Raw genomic sequence first — 20,942 nt, forward strand, 5'->3', positions numbered from 1 at the left:
CAGGAGTGATTGTGCCTGATATTCATATGATGAAGACATAATCTTTTAATCAGTTAAATTGGTGTCTGGAGCTGGCATGTCAGTAACTGCTAGTAGTCTGTTGTTATTTATGTATTATTGTCATTTTTGTTTATTTTCTTTTGTTTCCTATTCTGACATCGGACTCGGAATTCTCTTATACTGAGTTTTACTGTACGTACTGTTGTGCGTTTGTTTTTTCTACATTGGCTAGAGGTATAGTGGGAGGGTAGAGATCTCAAAAAACATGTTTAACCCCGCTGCATCTTTGCGCCTGTCCAAAGTCAGGAGCCTCTGGCCTTTGTTAGTCTTGTATCATTTTTAATTTTAGTTTCCTGTGTATAATTTGGAGTTTAGTATGACGTCCATTATTACTGAACTAGTATACATATTTGTTTAGGGACCAGCTGAAGGACGCCTTCGAGTGCGGGAGTTTCTCGCTGCATTGAAGACCCATTGGTGGCCTTCGGCTGTTGTCTGCTCTATGGTCGGGCTGTTGTCTCTTTGACACATTCCCCATTTCCATTCTCAATTTTATACTGAGTAAGGTAAATAGTGCAGAATGTGGTCATGGGCAGCATGGACAATCTGCCAACCATGAACATTGCATTTTATTGGAATATTAAACATCACTTTAAGAAACCATGTGGTTGTTGTCTGCCAATCAAAATGATGGAATCCTTAGGAAACATTAGGGAAATGAAATTATAAGCATCAAAATATAATTTAGATATTTAGAAAATTATCTGTTTTAAATAAAACATATCTACCTTAAATAAACCTACAAATGCAATAATGTATCCATTCTAACTATAATATAATACAAAATTAACATGATAATACATTAAGTACTATACAAAAATTTCTAACAAATTTAATATGAACACGATATAAATATAATATATCAAAATGGATTTAAACAAATTTAAACAAACAACTATACACATACTTTGATTTAAACTTTAAAAGATCACATCCAACATAACATATAAAACAGCATGAACATTTGATCTGTTTCATGCACAGAAGGCACTATTTATAATATTTATGCATTGAAAATTGTTCTATCGCCCTATGAAACTGAGACAGTACTTGCATAATACATTGAGGTAGAGATGGCAGCTAGGGAATGGGTATTGCCTAAATTGGGACTTATGAACTACTCAGTGTTAGTGTTTGAGATATTGGAACTTATTAACTTTTCAGTGTCAGTGTTTGTGATATTAGGATTTATTAACTTTTCAGGGTTAGTGTTTTGGATATTGGGACTCACAAAGTATTCAGTGTCTGTGTTTGGGATATTGGGACTTATGAACTTTTCAGTGTAAGAGTTGTCAAAGTATAAAAGTTATCATAATGTTAATGGACTTTGTTTTACATTATAATAATACAGTAGCAACATATTATAATATCACTTATGATGTCTGTAATCTTAAGTTAAAATACCAGCTATTAGATCCAATTTATAATTCGAATGTAGCAGTGGTAAATCAATGCCATATCACCATTGAGGGGGTGGACACTTACCTACTCCCACCTCCCTCCCACTTAACTCCTCCTCCTCTTATTGACGTTAAACAACAAAAATGGGGGAAAGGAGAGACAAGGGTAAATATATATCACCCAATCATTATTGTTGACAAAATATAAGTACAAAATTGTAATGATATGTATATGTGCGTTGGATTTATGACTCCGAACAATAAATAGTGATCTATAAACATTCATGCTGATTAACACTACATAACATAATGGTACCCACTGATTCAAAGGTAGTATTGCTAATTGATACAGGAATCAAACTTAGTCTAAATGACTTTGAATTCATAATATAAAAAAAATTATAAAATCCAAGAAAACATTTTTGTAATGGACCTGAATACTGATAGGTATATAAATCATAACAATTTTCAAAACAAATATGAATCATAAGAACATATCCATGACATGGTGACCAACCAATCGGGTAGACTCTTTATAAAATCATCCAATTCAGGAGATGTCTTGTCTTTGCCATGTGAGTAGTGGCCACTCAAGGCAATATCAACCAATGGCTTGTCCTCTGGATATCCAACAGGTGCCTATAAACACAAAAACTTAGATAAACTGCCCATTACTAATAATTTCATACCATCATGAAGACCATATAATTCATACTAACTGATCAAATATAACCACACTCTTACAGGAGCTATATAAAAATGTCAAGCAGAACTTTGGTAAAACACCTTTTGTCAAAATATTCCACCTACTATGTAAGTTTCAATAGCGATTTAAGTCTAAAATGACAAGAGTGAATTGTGTTTATCATCTTAACCATCTGAAGTTTGTAGTCTGTATCATAAAAATTCAAATAATGAGTTTGAATTTTAAACTGATTAACATTACAATACTACATGCCTTTATATCAACAAAGAAATTCCATGGATGATCTGGTTTTATTCCATAAGAATAGTAAATGAAGTATGTAGTTCCTGGAACACCTGACGGCAGTCTTGTATGGTATAGACGAGAATCATTAGTTATAGACCATCTTGTAAGTACAGCACCAGGGACTGGAGTAATATACAAGGACATATGATCTGGTCCTACAAATATAAAACAATCAATCTTTTCAACTTTGAAGTGTATCAATTTTCTACATACTTAACACATGTTTATCATGGACTAGTGTCATTCTCATCTTTCTTTTAACCATTCTCTGAAGACTCATTGCAAGGTATTATATATCGTAGGTAAATATAAACCTAATGCCAAAGAAGTTTTATCACAGTCTAAAGATGAACTCTTATATTTATTGAGTTCTAACAATTTTCATTTTTCATGATACCAAAAGTTGTCCCCCATTTCTTGAATTTATAAAATTTATCTCTCTATCATGAGTCTTTGATAGATATATATATGCAGGACAATTGGTAGAGCTGATCATTCTGAACATTTCTACCGCTGTCAGATTTTCTCTATTTATAACAGTTTTCAAAATAATAGACAAAACTTGCATTTTACCCTATGTTCTATTTTTAGCCATGTCGACCATCTTGGTTGGCAGGCGGGATCATTTGACACATTTTTTAAACAAGATACCCAAATAATGATTGTGGCCAAGTTTGGTTAAATTTGGCCCAGTAGTTTCAGAGGAGAAGATTTTTGTAAAAGTTAACGGACGACAACGACGGACGACGGACGCCAAGTAATGAGAAAAGCTCACTTGGCCAATTAGTGAGCTAAAAAAGGGATTTAAAAAGTTTTAATACTACGGAAAAGGGGAGTGATTGGTAGAGAGGTCAAATTTAGTCTTCTGATCCTTTTATTTGCGAAATGTATAGACGTTTTTTTTTTACATATAATGGAGCGTGGCATTATCTAAGTACTTACAGGGCCGCAGACAGACACTCAGTATTATAATATTACAGTAAAAATAGAACTCATGAAAGGAACAAAGTTAAAATAAACTGTAAACACAGAATTATGTTCACTTGCAGCAAAATTAAAGAGGACAATCTCTCATTTAGTATGCAATTGTAACTGAGGATATACATAATATGAAAAATATTCTTGTATTTCAAATGTTACAAACATTGTTTAAAGGGATGTACATTAAAGGTAAGATGAAACAATAATATTAGCAGGGTACTAACAGATGACATTCAAACAGTATACAATTATCACATAATCCTAATTTGTATGGTAAACAGGCTTATTGCAGGGTGATAATTCTTTTTACGATTTTTTTTTATTTCAATCATGCACATACATATCATCAATGTAGATTTTAAACTAGCAATCATGTTTCTATTAGACCATCGCACATCAGCAAAAAGACTAACGCACTCCAGCGCTGACCATTGCACTTCAGCATGACCATCACACCTCATCGTCCGAATTACACCTACAGTCCTAAATATATATATCATTGTTTCTTTCCCTCAATTCCCTGGCTTTGAATTTTATACTTCTATTGGTTTCTTTATTTTCTAATTTAATTCAAAAACCCTTTGCAAGATACAAACCTGTCACATCAATGTGAAATCTGACAATTCTTGGACTGTCCTTGACAATTATCTTCTTTGTCAGCGTAACAGTAACAGGAATTCTAATAACAGGTGGTGGTTTTTGACTGTATAATGAAAGCCTGAAAAAGACAAGAAAAAAAACTGAAAGAAGGTGGCACACAAAAATACTGATAAAGGATAATAATGTGTCATTTTGAGACTACCAATTTCTGTAAAATTTCAATTTTACAAATTCCTTTTATTTATTATTATCTACTAAATGTTTTGCTTAGTGCAACAAACCTTTTTCCTTTTAAGCTACGCTGGCCTATTGAGCCAGTGCGAAATTTCATCATCACTTAGTTCCTAAGGTCTGTGGGTCTACCAATTAATGTTTATTCAAAAGTCTTCTCCTATAATCAATGGACTAATTGCAACCAAACATTTCAAAATAATTTTTTTGCCATTCTTTCATATATTTGTATGAATTTGTAATTAATTGTGTGTTGATTTATATGACTCATAAGCCATTGTTTTAGCTTCATCATATTGTAACAAGATCCAAAAGCTATTTCATGCAATTTTTATGATATTGGAAAATTTTCGATCAACATTAACACATACATGTAAAATAATAACAAAAATGCACATGTTGTCATATCAAGCATACCCCAACTAATAATTCAAAGTATCGGAAATAGGAACGATGTGTCTGACAGCTAAAACCTTGAAACTCATCACTGATAAACTGCTGACTAAATATTAAGTAATTCTGTTCAATAGAACTTGAGACAAATGTGACAAAATTTGTTAATTTCATTTAACATATTGAAAAATTCAAGGTATCAACAAACAGGAAGTTGGTGTCTGAAAAATTTGAATGGTGCTCATATTAAGAGTGCAGCTGTGCTTCTGCTGAAATGTTTAGCCTGCTTTACTGATTATGTTTGAATATTATGTTGAAACATTTTTTATCTAGGTTCTACTAAATGTATCATATAAACTTAACAGTATCAAAAAACCATGAAAATGAGGGCAAGGTCACATAAACCCTGGTAGTCAGGTATGTGCACCTTACATTCCTTCTTTACACCAAATAGAAACAGATCTACTATTGAAAACTTAATGAATAAGGAACTTAAAAAGATGTAATAGTAAGATGTCAGACAAGTAAACCTTAAGAAAATTCTATAAATACTGAATAAGAATGATCAATTATTTAAAAATCTGAAAAACAGACTTCATCATGACAACATGAGTTCTGAACCATGAAATGAGGTCAAAGTCAGGTGAACCCTATATGACAGAAAAGTTTACCTTCAAACCATTCTATTTACCAAATATAGTTGTCCTGTTACTTGTAAAATAAAATTTAAAAAAAACATGTGATCAAAAACAATCACAGGATATTGGACATATGCCAGATGGAAACTTCAGACCACAAGATATGAATTGTTTAGCTCTGCTACCTTCTGAAATATAAAGCTTTATACACATATTTTACGCTGCCAGATAAGCATCATTATATCTGGCAATACACTACATTCTTTGCAGACAAGATAAAAATATGAATTACCTTTTCCCTCCAAAAATTATAATTTTTCAAATTCTTGTTAGTATCACGAAACAAACACTAACTATCTTAATTTTCAAAGTATTATCCATTATCCATTTAGAAAAAATGTCATTTTGGAAAGTGTTGATATTTTGATTTCAGCAGTCAACTTCCTTGAAGGAATTATCGCCCAATAAACACTTTCAAGAGCAAACATCTTTAAAGACATGATCTCCCTATAAATACTTCCAAGAGCAAATATCCTTAAATACACGATCTCCTTATAAACACTTCCAAGAGCAAACATCCTTAAAGACATGATCTCCCTATAAATACTTCCAAGAGCAAAGATTCTTAAAGACACAATCTCCTTATAAATACTTCCAAGAGCAAACATCCTTAAAGACATGATCTCCCTATAAACAATTCCGAGAGCATAGCAAACATCCTTAAAGGCATGACCTCCAAGAGCAAGCATCCTTAAAGGCATGATCTTCCTATAAACACTTCCAAGTGCAAACATTCTTAAAGGCATGATCTCCCTATAAACACTGGGTTGCTGAATCATTGACATGTATACCTCACATCACCTATACATAGTGACCGCTGACAAGAATCCAGGTTGATATAAACATAAATATATATGGAATCAACTACATTTGTGACAACAAAAAAAATGCATGCATTTTAATTTAACTAAAAATGTTTCCTTTAGCTACCAGTAAATAGATGGACAGTGTGTATATGGATGTGGTGTGGATTATAATATTACATAACAGTTCATACTCTGTGATCAAATTATTATAAAATATTATAAAGCTTCTGTTAAAGTGATTATAATCATATGTTAAGTTCTACTAGCAGAGAAATAGGAGTTATAATAGACGTCTGTAGCTCTAAGTTCTCCTATTAGATACAGGTACTACCTGGTCGTTTTTCAATCAATGATATTGCCTTTTCTACACCTGATTATTAAAAAGCTGCGTATTGTTGCTTAAAATTTAAATTACTAATTCAACTTTTCCATTGTTAAGTGCCAATCTGCCTAAGAATCAGGCAGTGGTGAAAACATGACAAACAAAAACCCGCTCAACTTTACATTAATTTAAATTCAGAATGTATAATGGTGCATGAATATAACATTCGTTTCCTTTCACTGTTCTGGTAATTCAAGATATAATTTGGTTGAAATGCACTAGAAAAAAACAATTAAGGGGAGATGACTCCATAATTTGCTATCAATGTAACCAAAATTTATCTAGATATTTCTCGAATTACCAGAGAAGCAGAAACGAAAGACCTACCATTTCTAATTCAGGATGAGGGTACCTTCAAAATAGGTTGGTTAGATCGATGGGTTTTTTTCGGCCATGTTTTGAATTTTTTCTAAATTGCCTGATTCTTACAAAGACTGGCACAAAAAAGTTCTTAAAAATGCAACATTTCTTTTTTTTCCAGCATAACTAAATTTAATTCTTCAAATACTTTTACACCAAGCTTTTGTCATCAGGATATCATCCCTTGTACACCAGACTCAAAATATGCAGCAACACAAAAATAACAGCATAAACACTTTGAAGCGGAGAAAGTTAACAAAACAAGTGACACTTATTACATAAAACCAAAATAAAAGAACATGCATTCTAGTATCCCACACCCACCTAGCATCAAATAGCTGTATAAGCGGGTACATGTATGGCATGCCACAGTAGTTACCCTCACACTTGACATACTGGCTATCACGAATCACTGGATTGTCCTGTATTAAGTTGGCACCATTATGATCAAATGCCAAATACCATATCCCTGAATCACTCCTGTTTATACTTCTATCATGGTTGTGGAAGTTTCTGTTAATATGCTGAAAGAAGAGACAGCTGATTCACATTATGAAATGCCCACATTCCTAAGATATTTTATGATCCCATATCAAGTTCAATAGTCTTTGTGAAGGCACATTATTATAGAAAAATAACTCTTTCTCTTTATGTGATTATATAAATAAACACGAGGTTCAAAGTAGCCTGTATTGTTCTCCTCACATCTATGCTTTAATTTAAATTTTAATAGAAATATCTTTCCATCAACACTGATAACCAAATTTTGGAAAAGACATCTTAAGCATACATGTACTTATTTTCATATTTTCAGCATCACTTTTCATCAAACCTTTTGATAAGTAATCTTGAGCAAAAATATGTTTAGACAGCTAGATTGTACAGCTGTTGCATTTTAAAAATAATAAAAATGTGTTATGAGTAGATATTCATACTACAGTTAAACATGCTTAAATTGAACCCGTTTGATTTAGATGAGACAGGTTTTGGCATATACAGGTAAAATTACTAAAGAATATAAATCGTGTATCCTGACACAAGAGTTAAGATTAGACAGTGTTCCACTTTATAACAGTGTTAATTTTAAACAGGTTTAACTGCACATAATCATATAAAAAAAATTAAAACTCTAGAAAAAATAAGACCCGTCAAAAGCAACAATTAATTTTTATCAAATATTCTCTATCCTATGATTCAAATTAAACTAGATGTGTCGGAACGAATACTAGTTTGATGAAAAATTTCCTTGATCAATGAATAGTTAAATTTCAAACTATCAGCAAACAGGAAGTGGATGTACTGAAGATGTGTTGAAACGACATGAAAATCAGCATATCGGAACAAAACATAAACTTGATCTGTAACTCATCATGGTAGACTCACATATCAAAAATCAGGGCAAAATCATAACGCGTTTAAAAAAAAGTCCGTATAACTGTGATTTTCAACAATTTATCAAAGTCCAAAGCCCAAAATTTCGACAAAAATTAGCAGAGTGTAACGAATCTTAAACTTGATCTGTAACTCATCATGGTTAACTCACAAACCAAAAATCAGCCCAATTTCTGAAGGCGTTTAGAAAAAAGGTCTGTATAACTGTGATTTTCAACAATTTATCAAAGTCCAAAGCTCGTAATTTCGGCAAAAATTAGCAGAGCGGAACGAAACTTAAACTTGATCTGTAACTCATCATGGTTAACTCACATACCAAAAATCAGCCAATATCTGAAGGCGTTTAGAAAAAAAGACCGTATAACTGTGATTTTCAACAATTTATCAAAGTCCAAAGCCCGTAATTTCGGCAAAAATTAGCAGAGCGGAACGAAACTTAAACTTGATCTGTAACGCATCATGGTTAACTCACATACCAGAAATTCCGTATAATGGTTTGTTGCGGAATGACGGAATGACGGACAAGGGTAAAACTATATGGCCCCGACAACCTATGGCCCGACAACTTTGTTGCGGGGCCATAAAAACAGGACTAAGAAAGAAATGTCTTACGAAGATCAGTCCTCTCTGTGACGTGGGACTCTCCACATTACCACTGTATGGGAATCCAAGACTAGTAAACTGTGTAAGTAGAAGACTACTAAGTAGTATCACACTTAATGCAGCAAGAAGTGGCTTCATATTAGAACATAAATATACAAAACCAACCTGCAATAGAATTAGTAATTTGCTTTTAATCACATTTATATATATACTGTATGTGTATAATTGTATGTAGACTTAGCTTACGTACATTAAAATTTGAGATGTTACGAAATAAGACGCTACATAACAGATGCATTATCAAAACTCTGAGAATTAATATTCTTCCTTACATCTGACGAATAATCAACACTTAGCAAATAAGCATAGCGCCACAAAATATGGAATTGTCTTTTAAACAATTAAATTTAGGTTGTTTAAACTGCCTGCTTTAAATGTAAATGTTGTGTTAACTGGTTTAGCACATTATATTTCTTTTTTTTTTTATTTGAACATGTTTTAGTGTTGTTCCAGATAGGTTCAGTTCTTTTATTTTGTTAACTTACACTGGAGTGTAGTACATTTGTTATTTATGATTTAGAAACATTCTATTCTTATAAAGTCTAATAAAATATCATCATGACATAAAACATCAAACAACCCACATACTATCTATCTCCTACCAATTTACAGAATACAAGTTGTATTTACAACATTTGTTATACTTACTAAATACTGCATACATATTATAACTGTAAAAGCTGTAAGCATTGCTATTAATATATCTGGATATGAATTGCATCCTGCCCTTCCTGATATGGGTATAAACAACGTTAAAACAGCTTCTACTGAATGAAGTGTGGTTAACAGTTGGAACAGTTGACCCAATAAGGTTATAAATACATATGAAAATGATGGACCTGCAAAAAAGTTAATTAAAATTAATTAAAATTTTTGAGATCACAAAAAGATAACATAATTCATGTAAGGGTAACATGTAACCTTTGCAATATGGACTTAAATCTAGAAAACAATTGTTCCCCCAAGTTGCCGTCTGAGATACAATCATACAAGATTTCTCTTTGAATAATATTTACTGGTCTCTCATCTAGTTAGCAATCATGGAATAGCTATTTTTACAAGTAATACCAGATTGGGTGTTTTTATTACTGTTTTTTTTTAAAGTTCTCTTTAAAGTCATCTAATACTAGAGTTTATACATGTATTCATTCTTATTGACTACTCTGATAGTCCTGATGCAATTCTATGATATCTGGCACAATTATCTTACCTACATACAATGTATCTATAAATAGTTAGCAGACAGATACTTAATTTTAATATAAATTTGCATTCATGTGAAGATTTGGAATTGTCTTATTTACATTTAACAAGATAAGGTAAAAGTCAATATGCTGTCCATCTTATAATATAAGGTAAATGGCAATACACAGTCCATCTAACAATATAAGGTACAAGTCAATATGCTGTCCATCTTATAATATAAGGTAAATGGCAATACACAGCCCATCTAACAATATAAGGTACAAGTCAATATGCTGTCCATCTTATAATATAAGGTAAATGGCAATACACAGCCCATCTAACAATATAAGGTACAAGTCAATATAATGTCCATCTAGCAATATAAGGTAAATGGCAATACACAGCCCATCTAACAATATAAGGTACAAGTCAATATAATGTCCATCTAGCAATATAAGGTAAATGGCAATACACAGTCCATCTAACAATATAAGGTACAAGTCAATATAATGTCCATCTAGCAATATAAGGTAAATGGCAATACACAGCTCATCTAACAATATAAGGTACAAGTCAATATAATGTCCATCTAGCAATATAAGGTAAATGGCAATACACAGCCCATCTAACAATATAAGGTACAAGTCAATATAATGTCCATCTAGCAATATAAGGTAAATGGCAATACACAGTCCATCTAACAATATAAGGTACAAGTCAATATAATGTCCATCTAGCAATATAAGGTAAATGGCAATACACAGTCCATCTAACAATATAAGGTACAAGTCAATATAATGTCCATCTAGCAATATAAGGCAACAAAAAATATTATTTCCTATACTAAATTTATGTTTTCTTCCTTATACTTTAACCTAAACCTATGACAAAAGATATTTTAAATAATCTGAACAAAGTAAAATTATATTTCAAAATGAAATTTGACAAAAAAAAATGTTGCAAATTAACATTTATAAATAATACATACCTAGAGTATTATCTATTTTGAAAAATGGCATGACAACATATCTTGCTAAATATGGTCCTAATATCCATAACATTGGCAAAAAAGCTGATGCAAAGTCCATGTAAGTTAGAAATAATGTTATCAAACAAAATATGATCATTGCTGCATCATGGTAAAGGGATTCCACATACCAATCTGGTGTATTCTGGAATAGAAATACCATAGTTACAAAATGTACATACTTAACAAAACTTCACACCACTGATGTCATAACCAAAATTTAGGATGAAACAAACTTAAATTTATTTTAATTATTAATAGATCAAACCTCTAGGTATTTACTTTGATAATGATGAAGTTTATAAAGGTAAATTTTACCTTTAAAATATCTAAGTGCTTCTCTCAGATACTGATTAATGAAAGTTGATATAGGGCAAATAAAAGTAGTTTACTCATTCCAAAATCTGTATGTCTCTCCGAAGTCAGTTTTGAACTATGCAATAAACATGTTTTATTCATTTTTTGTATTTTGTATTTTTTTCTTGTCATTTTTAGTGAAAGAAGAAAGTATGATCTGGGCACTTTGAATTAGAAAATCAAAAAGTAATATAAATCTACCAAATAACATCCTTCGCATGTTTATAAGACATTAGTCTTACAGACATAAGTATTTATATTTTTGAATTTTATCCTACATATTTGAGTTTGGACTTTTAAACTTCTTGCATTAGTGCAAAACTGCAAAAATTGCAAAAATAGCCTTTTGAGATCTTGCCATAACTATTAAGATATGTCACAGTTTTGCCTCAAAAGATATTTTTCTACAAGATATTTTTTACAAAGATGTTAATGTTAATTTTGACCACGTTTTTGCAGCATAGTGAAATCACAAGTGACCTTTGTGCACTACATGTCCAGATACTCATTTATTAATAAAATCAACCTAATTTTGAAAGGCCTGAATCATTCTACTATTTTTGCAATTTCAGGGGTCAAATAATGGCTCTTATCATACCTCCTCCTTTGTAGATTTCCTTTCCTGAAGTTGATATGGTTTTTATAAAGCTGTATAGAAACTTTGTCTTTTTCTTTTAGTACGGTGCATTAAAGCGATTTCAGGAATTTTAAATCTTTTCCAAGGGATTTTATTTGATATCTTTATATGATCACATACTCTACTCCATATTTTATCGAATTTCATAAAACCATACATACCATTATCTTATTTTTTGTACTTTGTTTTTTGTTTTGTAGTTTAAGACTGTGATTTTTCGCTTCTTTCAGATGTGTAAAGTACATTAATCATGGTCATATTTTCTTCAAAACCTTTTTTACCTTATAAATTGTATGTTTCAGCAGATAATGGAATGCTAAGATGATATTAATTGACATGACACCATACACAAGTATGATATTGTATGTCCTTGAGAACCAAAACATAGGATGTCCCAGTAAGTCAACTGTAACTCCAACAATGGCTGCCACTCCAGACAACAATATCCAACATACTAATGACAGAACTAAAGCTTGTAGTAAGGTTTTGTCTGTTGATACATCCTGATCTGAAAATGTATAATCCCAATTATAACTATACAGACCAAATGGCACATTCTTTTCTGTTTACTACAAGGTACACTCATGATAGATACCAGGCTAAAATTTTGTATGCCTGAGACGCTTTTTGTCTACAATAGACACATCAGTGACACTCGAATTAAAAGAGTATGATTCTTTTCTGTTATGGTTTCAACCAGTAATTACATTGTAGACTGTGGTTAAAATATGATTACCTCAGCTATTGAAAATCTACATTTAAAAAGGTGGGTAAAAAACAGAATTAATTGCAACATTAATTTATAGCTACCCATTACACAACTGCATATGAAAATATTAGAACAAAATTTACTGGACTCAAATTATCTAAATCAAATGCCATATTTCTGTGGAAGTATTTCAAACCAAGGATTATACATATCCTTGGTCAAACAAAATGAAATGAAAATTCATCCAACACCTGCTCATTATCTAACATTAAAAAATAACCTCATCATATGTCGGTTCTATAAAAAACAATTGAGTTAAGTCAGTAATTCTCCATTTTGGAACGTCAGAATGATCGATTATGATATGACCTGTCGATATAAATACTGTAAATTGAGAAATTATGTAGATGTTTTTATTAATACGATAATGCGACAGTATCCGGTTCGCAATTATAAAAGCTTGCATTCATAATTTCAGTAGTGATTTTCCTTTACAAAATTTTTAAATCCGTTTTCAGTGATTCACAATAATAAATGCACACATTAATTTCTGAAATTTACAGTAATAGAACCCTTTAATGGTCATCCATCACTACTACTTCACTCACAATTAGACAAGACCTGTAGATATATACTAATTTGTAAAACTCACAACTTAGGATCCTCTTAGTCTTAATCTTGTATTTCAACAGTAGAGTCACTGAAACAATCGCAAGAAGACCACAGTTAAATACAGCTCCTATTCTGCTAGGATAATAAATCATAAACAGTCCTAAAAAATCAAAGAACACCATAGTTCCATGCTGATCTGCACCAGGGTCCTCAAGTTGCTCATTGGAACACAGGTTTTTTATCACACTCAATAAATTGTCTCCTACAACAAAAAATAAAGGAAATTTTAGTTCAAAGTATATTTTTACTTTCTTTATGAAAGCTCCATCTTAAATAGTTAGAATGCTTCTTAAATATGATCAGATATGACTAATCTGTCAACTTGTCTAATAATGTAATGAATAAACACAGACTATTAAAACCAATCATTGTTTGACAATTTTCTCTTCATGAGAGTTTTGAGGTCACTTTGTTAAAAGACAAGGTTTAGCATCCTGTATGTATTAGATATACCTTTGATGGCTTAAGTCGTATAGGCTAGGGTATATCTAACTTACACCTTGATGTTATGGTTAATGCAAAATGATGATAATCGATTATTTAAAGAGGGATCTTTAGGAATTTGTCCTTATTTTTGGATAAAACATTTTAAATGCATGTTATCAAATTAGAGAAATTATATTTAATGACATCATGGTGTAATCAATACTACCCGTAACCAGGACTGGGTTGCAAAAACATCAATTAACAAAATGTGTAAGTGTAAATTAAATCATTTACAACAGATTTAAGTAACACATAAAATTTTAATGTCATTTAACGTTAATTGATGTTTGCGCCACCCAGTCCAGATATCTGAATACTACCTATAGGATTAACCGGATTTATCATTCTGTTATAATAGTTATAAATACATACTCACCAGTATGCTAAATACTGGCCAATGGAATGCATCCTGGTTTATCTTTTTTGTGTAATATTTATATTTACTGACCAGCATTCTGAATATTACCTGGTAGGATACATTTGTAAATCATGCTTTATCATTTAGTTTACAATAGTTATACATACTCACCAGTTCTCTGAAATTCTTAATACTGTGAGATGGGATACACCCAGGTTTATGTCAGTATGTAATAAGTACTCACCAGCTCTCTGAATACTGCTTGATGGATTTATCATTTTGTATGTAATAAGAACTCACTAGCGACTTATTTCACAAAACATTTTTTGAGAAAATTAGCTCGGAAATCATGAACATTTCCGTATAACTTACAATCAATACTTATCGTAAAATTTTTTGTGAAAAGAGCCCCAGCACTTTAAATAGTGCCTAATGGGATATACTGTGGTTTATCATTCTGTATGCAACAAGTGCTCACCAGCCCAGAGCATACTGTTTAATGGGATACACCCAGGTTTATGTCAGTATGTTAAAAGTACTCACAATTTTTCTGAATACTGCCTAATGGGATACACTGTGGTTTATCAGGCAGTATGTTATAAGCACCAGCTCTCTGAATACTGTTTGATGGGATATACTTGGTTTATCAGTCAGTATGTAATAAGTACTCACCATCTCTCTGAATACTGCCTGATGGGACTGCCTGATGGGATATACTTGGTTTATCAGTCAGTATGTAATACGTACTCACCATCTTTCTGAACACTGCCTAATTGGATACACTGTGGTTTATCAGTCAGTGTGTTATGAACACTCACCAGCTCTCTAAATACTGCCAGATGGGATATACTTGGTTAATCAGTCATTATGTAACAAGTACTCGCCATCTCTCTGAATACTGGCTGATGGGATATACTTGGTTTATCAGTCAGTATGTAATAAGTTCTCACTAGCTCTCTGAATACTGCCTATGAGATAGACAGTGGTTTATCATTTTGTATTTTATTAGTACTCACCGGCTCTCAGAATGAATACTGCATATGGGATGCATATGGGATACCCAGGTTATCAGTTAGTATGTAATAAGTACTCACCCGCTCTCTGAATACTGCCTGATGGAATATACTGTGGTTTATCATTCTGTGTATGATAAATGTAGCCATTGGCAATATAAGCAATATCTAAACCTGAAATGTAAATGGAAATTTCTCAAACACTACTGGTTAGGATCCAGATAGAGTCTGTAACCAGTTTCCATCACATATTATTAAACATACGAAAAACATAATGCATATATACAGCAAACTGATGTTTACTTCATATAAATATTTTTATTTTATTCATAAAAAATAAGTTTTGTTGTTTTTGGTACAGACAGGAAAATGCAGAGTTTTATGTTGTTTTTAATGGATTTTCGGAAGGTATATAACTTTATGTTGTCCTCAATTATATAAAACTTAATGTTTCCACACTTAATGTTTCCACACAGAGCACTAGCTTGCATTATTATAATTTTTTTGTTAAAAGTATCACAATCAGACTTTATACTCCCCTACATCATAGTATACAAAATGTATAATTCTGATTTCAAGTGAAACAAACTCTTGATAAATTCATATATATAGAGTGAAGAAGATCACACATTTTCCTTTCTTTTTTGCCACACAACATTGCACAATAGAAAAATGTGATATTTCAGATTATTAAGTGAAAATTTCTGGCATTTAGCAGACAAATTCAAAATTCGTACGTATTTGCCAAAATCTTGGTTACCTAATTTTGATAGAAGGCTGTCCTACTATCCTATGCATTTTCAATTTATACAATTGTAAGGTAATTTAATATCTAAAAACTTAATATGGATTTTAACTTTATAACCCAGTTGTCATGACCAACATTTGGTCAGCAGCTGTTATAATCCCCTCTACATGTATATATCCTTGCACAAATGGAATGAATAGGGAAAATGGACAAATTGTGTAAAGTAAAAAAGGTATGAACTAAAGAAGCTGTGGGGATTGGGTGGTATAATCTACATAACTTCACCAAGAATGTGAATTCTAAAGGTTATCATACCATAAGAATTAATATATTACCAGGAAGATTTCCAAAGTCTCTGAATATTCTATAATCTGTATCAGAAGGAATGACACCACTCTGGAAGATCTCTTGACCCACTATGGAAGCATAAGGATATAATGCTGACTCAGCATATGCCTTGACTAACCATGGGTGTTCTGGTCCTAAAATAAGAAACACCTACTGATAAAAGTAATACCTATGGTCGTGACTACATTTATACAATTTAAGTTAATTAAATAGTTTAAACTTTCAGTGCTTTCAATAGTCATTTGTTGTTTAATTTGTCCTTATGTTCATAAAAACTTTCAACAAAAAGAAACAATATGTACTCCAAAATGACATCAAACTTTCTATATGACTTTTTCTATATACCTGTAAGTTATTCTAAAATTGAGAATGGAAATGGGGAATATGTCAAAGAGACAACAATCCGACGAAAGAGCAGACAACAGCCGAAGGCCACCAATGGGTCTTCAACGCAGAGAGAAAATCCCGCACTATACTGTTATAGATGGCACCCAAGGAAAGCACTTTGAAGTGAGTACTTACTTACTGACAAGACTGAATAAACTTCATTGATTTTTGTTTTAAGGGTAAAGTTAGGAACCAACCAAAAGATGTGATTTCCAAGTGCCTATCCCAGGTGTCCGGAATGCTAAAAATGCAACAGCCTTTGCAAGCAAGATTATGTTATTATTTGCAGAATTTTATAGTATTAAAGCTTAAAGAATTTTGAGCAATACATGTATACATCAAAGGGGATAACCAGGATTGATTGATTGACTGGTGTTTAACGCCACTTTCAGCACTTTTGGCTATTTCATGGCAGTTAGTTTTTTTTGAGTGGAGGAAGCCGGAGTGCCCAGAGAGAACCACTGACCTTCGGGAGGAACTGACAATCTTTGTCAATTATAATTGGAGTCGAGTACACCTGCACGGGCGTGGTTCAAACACACAACCTCAGTGTAGACAGGCTAGTATAGATGAACTACTTAGACAACTCGACCACCAAGATCAACATTATCTATAGCTGAAGAAAGGTCTATAAACTTATTGTTAAACTATACATTGATAAGTTGTAACAAATATGGGTGGTAAAAAATTCTAATTTCTTGTTATGGAATAGAAATAACAAGTGAATCTGTGAGCTACTGCTCACTAATGATACCCCCGCCCGCTAAAAGTATAAACAGGAAGTTGTTAAGTGATGAATCTGAAAACGCATCACACGGTATAGCTGACTTATATAAACCCTGAAACCAAATTTCAGAAATCCTTGTATTGTAGTTCCTGAGAAAGATGCGAAGAAAAATATTCATGGGACGGACGGACGGACTGATGGACTGACGGATGGATGGACTGACGGATGGCTGGAAGGACGGATGGATGGACGGACAGACAGAGGTAAAATAGTATACCCACACTTTTTTAAAGCGGGGGTATAAATATAAGTTTCAACTTTATTAGTCTATCATAATACATCAATATATAGCAATATATACATGTAGTTATCAAGCCAGTGACACAAGGCTTTTGATTACAGTTTGTGCAATCTTCACCCCAAAAACACGTACCAGTTTGGAAGACTATTTCCCAACCTCCAGCTCCTGCTGAATCTAAGTTTATAAAAGCTTTGATAGATGGAACCCATGAATGATGTGTTATAAAACCATGACTTGCCTAAAAATAGAGTATCCATCGATTAACAAGAGAACAAATATGACATATATTTGTAATAAAACAAATTTTAAGCTTCAATTATAACTGGGCATTTCTTTCAAGGGCAGAAATGTTCAATGGAAAAACTGTTTGACCTTTGGAATGACTGTGACAGTGTTTATAACAGAAAATTATGATGTCCTGAATATTTTTCTCTATTATAAGCTTATTGATCTCTACAAATTCTGTGTCTGTCATCATACTTTGATCTGATTTTTTTTAATGTAGCCCTACTGCAGGGAATGATTAGATCCCATATTTAACTGTGAAGGTCCTATGCCAAGATTTTAGATTTATGATAGCTTTATATTACAACATTTAGAAGAAGATTTGATCTTCACTTTATCATTTCATTTGACAATTGTATGTAGTAAACATGTACATATACATAAATTTAAAAACATCAAAATTTACAGTTAAATTGTTTACCAAACACTTCTTAAACAAGTGTTTTGAATGATTGTCAAAACCATACCGCACATATTGATAAGCAATGCAGTCAATAAGTATTTACATGTATTACATGATTTCTCCCTTCCAAAAACTGACTTAAAGCAATGAATATTACTGTGAAGCTGAAATGTAATGTTTATACATTCAAACCTGCAAAATATTTTCTTCTGCTCCATTAAATAAGAATATAATGTTGTGTTTGAGAGGGTCTTTTGATATATACAGAACTCGCAGCAGTTCTAACATAACCGCACAGCTAGCAATATTGTCTCCAGCTCCTGAAAAGAAGTTATATCACAAGTTTAATCACAGAAAAAACATGTACAATTATTGATTCAGAATTATAAATATTATTAAAAAAATTTGCTAAAGGTATTGTAAAATATGTATTCTAATATGATATGCTGCTTTTGCTTTTTACAATGTTGTAAACAACAGCATGATAAATTTCTCGATAATATTTAGTGCAGACTCACAAATGTTCATATTTCTGGCTGTTGCAGTTTAAAACATGATGTCCTAAGAATGAAATCTCTCAAGCTGAAGGTTATTCCTTTACATGTACACATCAAATTCTGATAATAATTCATTAAAATGGAGTTTCTGAGGTAGGTGTAGCTTCATTATTGATTCTCTTGCAGTGACATCACCCTACTAGTTACGAAAATTGTTTTTCTTTTGATCATGTTGATAATTTGATGGTCAGTTACATTTATTATAGGCTGATGCAGTAAACTATAACCATAACAGCTACATAATGTTTTGAATCTGAATCTGTTATTAATTACATTACAATAACATGTAAAAGAATTGGTATTCACGGTTTTTAATCTTTTGATTTTTCAAATGTGAAGAAATTAATTTATATTTATTAAATGAGAATGAAGATCATTATACATTCTATAAAACTTTGCTGTATTTAGCAATAACATGTATTAATTTTCTTACACATTATACTTATTTAAAACAATTAAAGTATAAAAAGAAATTCAAATCAAAGTAACTAATGCATACAATTTTTTTTTTTAAATGTAGTATACATGTGTGAGTGCATCAGAGAAACAAGAAATGTTTTAAAACTACAATGTTATTGAATGTAATTCAAAAGTAATTCATATAAACTACATCATCAACATGCCAAAAACAATGAAAAAGGCAATACAATTCATTACTTTCAATTACATGTAATTGAAAATATGCTCAATAACACATTATCATGATTACCAGGGCTGCCAAGTCTCATGCATTTTCATGCTTATTTGGTGGCATTTTCCTTTGATTTATTGTTTTTTTCTCTTTGTTCTTTACAATTTTGGTCTAATCTCACGGATTTGCTTCATGAAAACTTGGCAGTACTGCATTACTTTAAATTACTTTCAAATTCTAATTAATTACAGGTAATTACAATAACAGTTTTGATTACCCCAGGTCTGGTTATTACATAAATAGATGAAATATTGTAGGATTAAATATTGTCTGCCATGAAATTATGTCTACCGGATACTTTTTCACAATAAATTGTGTCCACGGACATAATGTTATTATGAAATATTGTCCAGACGATATTTACCTATGAAATCGTGTCCACAGATGTGAAAATGTGTCCTTCAATGAACGGACAATATTTCATATGAAAAAGTGTCCTTCTGGTAGAAAGGACAGTATTTCACGTGAAAAAAGTGTCCATGCTCAATACCTACAAAATGTATACATAGCTTCAGTTCTTTATCTAAATTGAACTTTTAAAATTAGCATGGGGGGTTTGTCTCCATCAAAACATGGCATGTAAACTGGAGTATTTAATTCTTACAAAATGTGATCATCACCATGTGTAATTAAACATATATTATACAATAAAACAATACCCTCTCTTTTTTTTCAATAGTTGTAAAGTACAGTTCATCATTGTTTATTTCATAGTTGGGTGCTTTTCTTTTGATACTTCTTTTTCATTGTCAATTGAGGCTAGTGAATACTTTTTGTCGACATCTTTATAGCTAAGATAATTGAAAATTCTTTGGAATTCAACACATTCCATTTTTGTTTATATCAAATTATAACTGGTTCTAAATTGGTTTGTTTGTAATAAAAAAATAAATATAGCTAAAACATTTCAGAGGTTTTTTTTTATTATCTCCCTTCAAAGGACACTTAAGTGTCCTCTGATTGAAAATAAACCTTGACAAGACATAATTCAATAGTATTGTATCATGAAATTATGTCCGATTGAATGGACACTTTTTCACAGCATCGGACACATTTAAGGTAGCACAATACAAAGATTTTATACCTCCAACTCC

The 20,942-nt window shown here is 31.7% G+C and overlaps 1 protein-coding gene across 1 annotated transcript; it reads right to left on the reverse strand.

The window, feature by feature from the left end:
• Nucleotides 1-824: 824 nt before the first annotated feature.
• LOC127738902 (endoplasmic reticulum metallopeptidase 1-like) lies at nt 825-20,631 on the reverse strand. The gene is made up of 15 exons (XM_052250396.1): nt 20,619-20,631; nt 18,793-18,920; nt 18,045-18,150; nt 16,485-16,631; nt 15,483-15,575; nt 13,525-13,746; nt 12,445-12,671; nt 11,131-11,314; nt 9,606-9,796; nt 8,907-9,062; nt 7,227-7,426; nt 4,029-4,150; nt 2,407-2,606; nt 1,978-2,099; nt 825-828 (listed from the first exon to the last, which is right to left on the reverse strand). Exons 1-15 carry the CDS (start codon nt 20,629-20,631, stop codon nt 825-827), a joined length of 2,115 nt encoding a protein of 704 aa, XP_052106356.1.
• Nucleotides 20,632-20,942: the final 311 nt, after the last annotated feature.

The sequence above is a fragment of the Mytilus californianus genome, unplaced genomic scaffold, assembly GCF_021869535.1.
Source record: "Mytilus californianus isolate M0D057914Y unplaced genomic scaffold, xbMytCali1.0.p SCAF_1, whole genome shotgun sequence".
Classification (NCBI taxonomy): domain Eukaryota; kingdom Metazoa; phylum Mollusca; class Bivalvia; order Mytilida; family Mytilidae; genus Mytilus; species Mytilus californianus.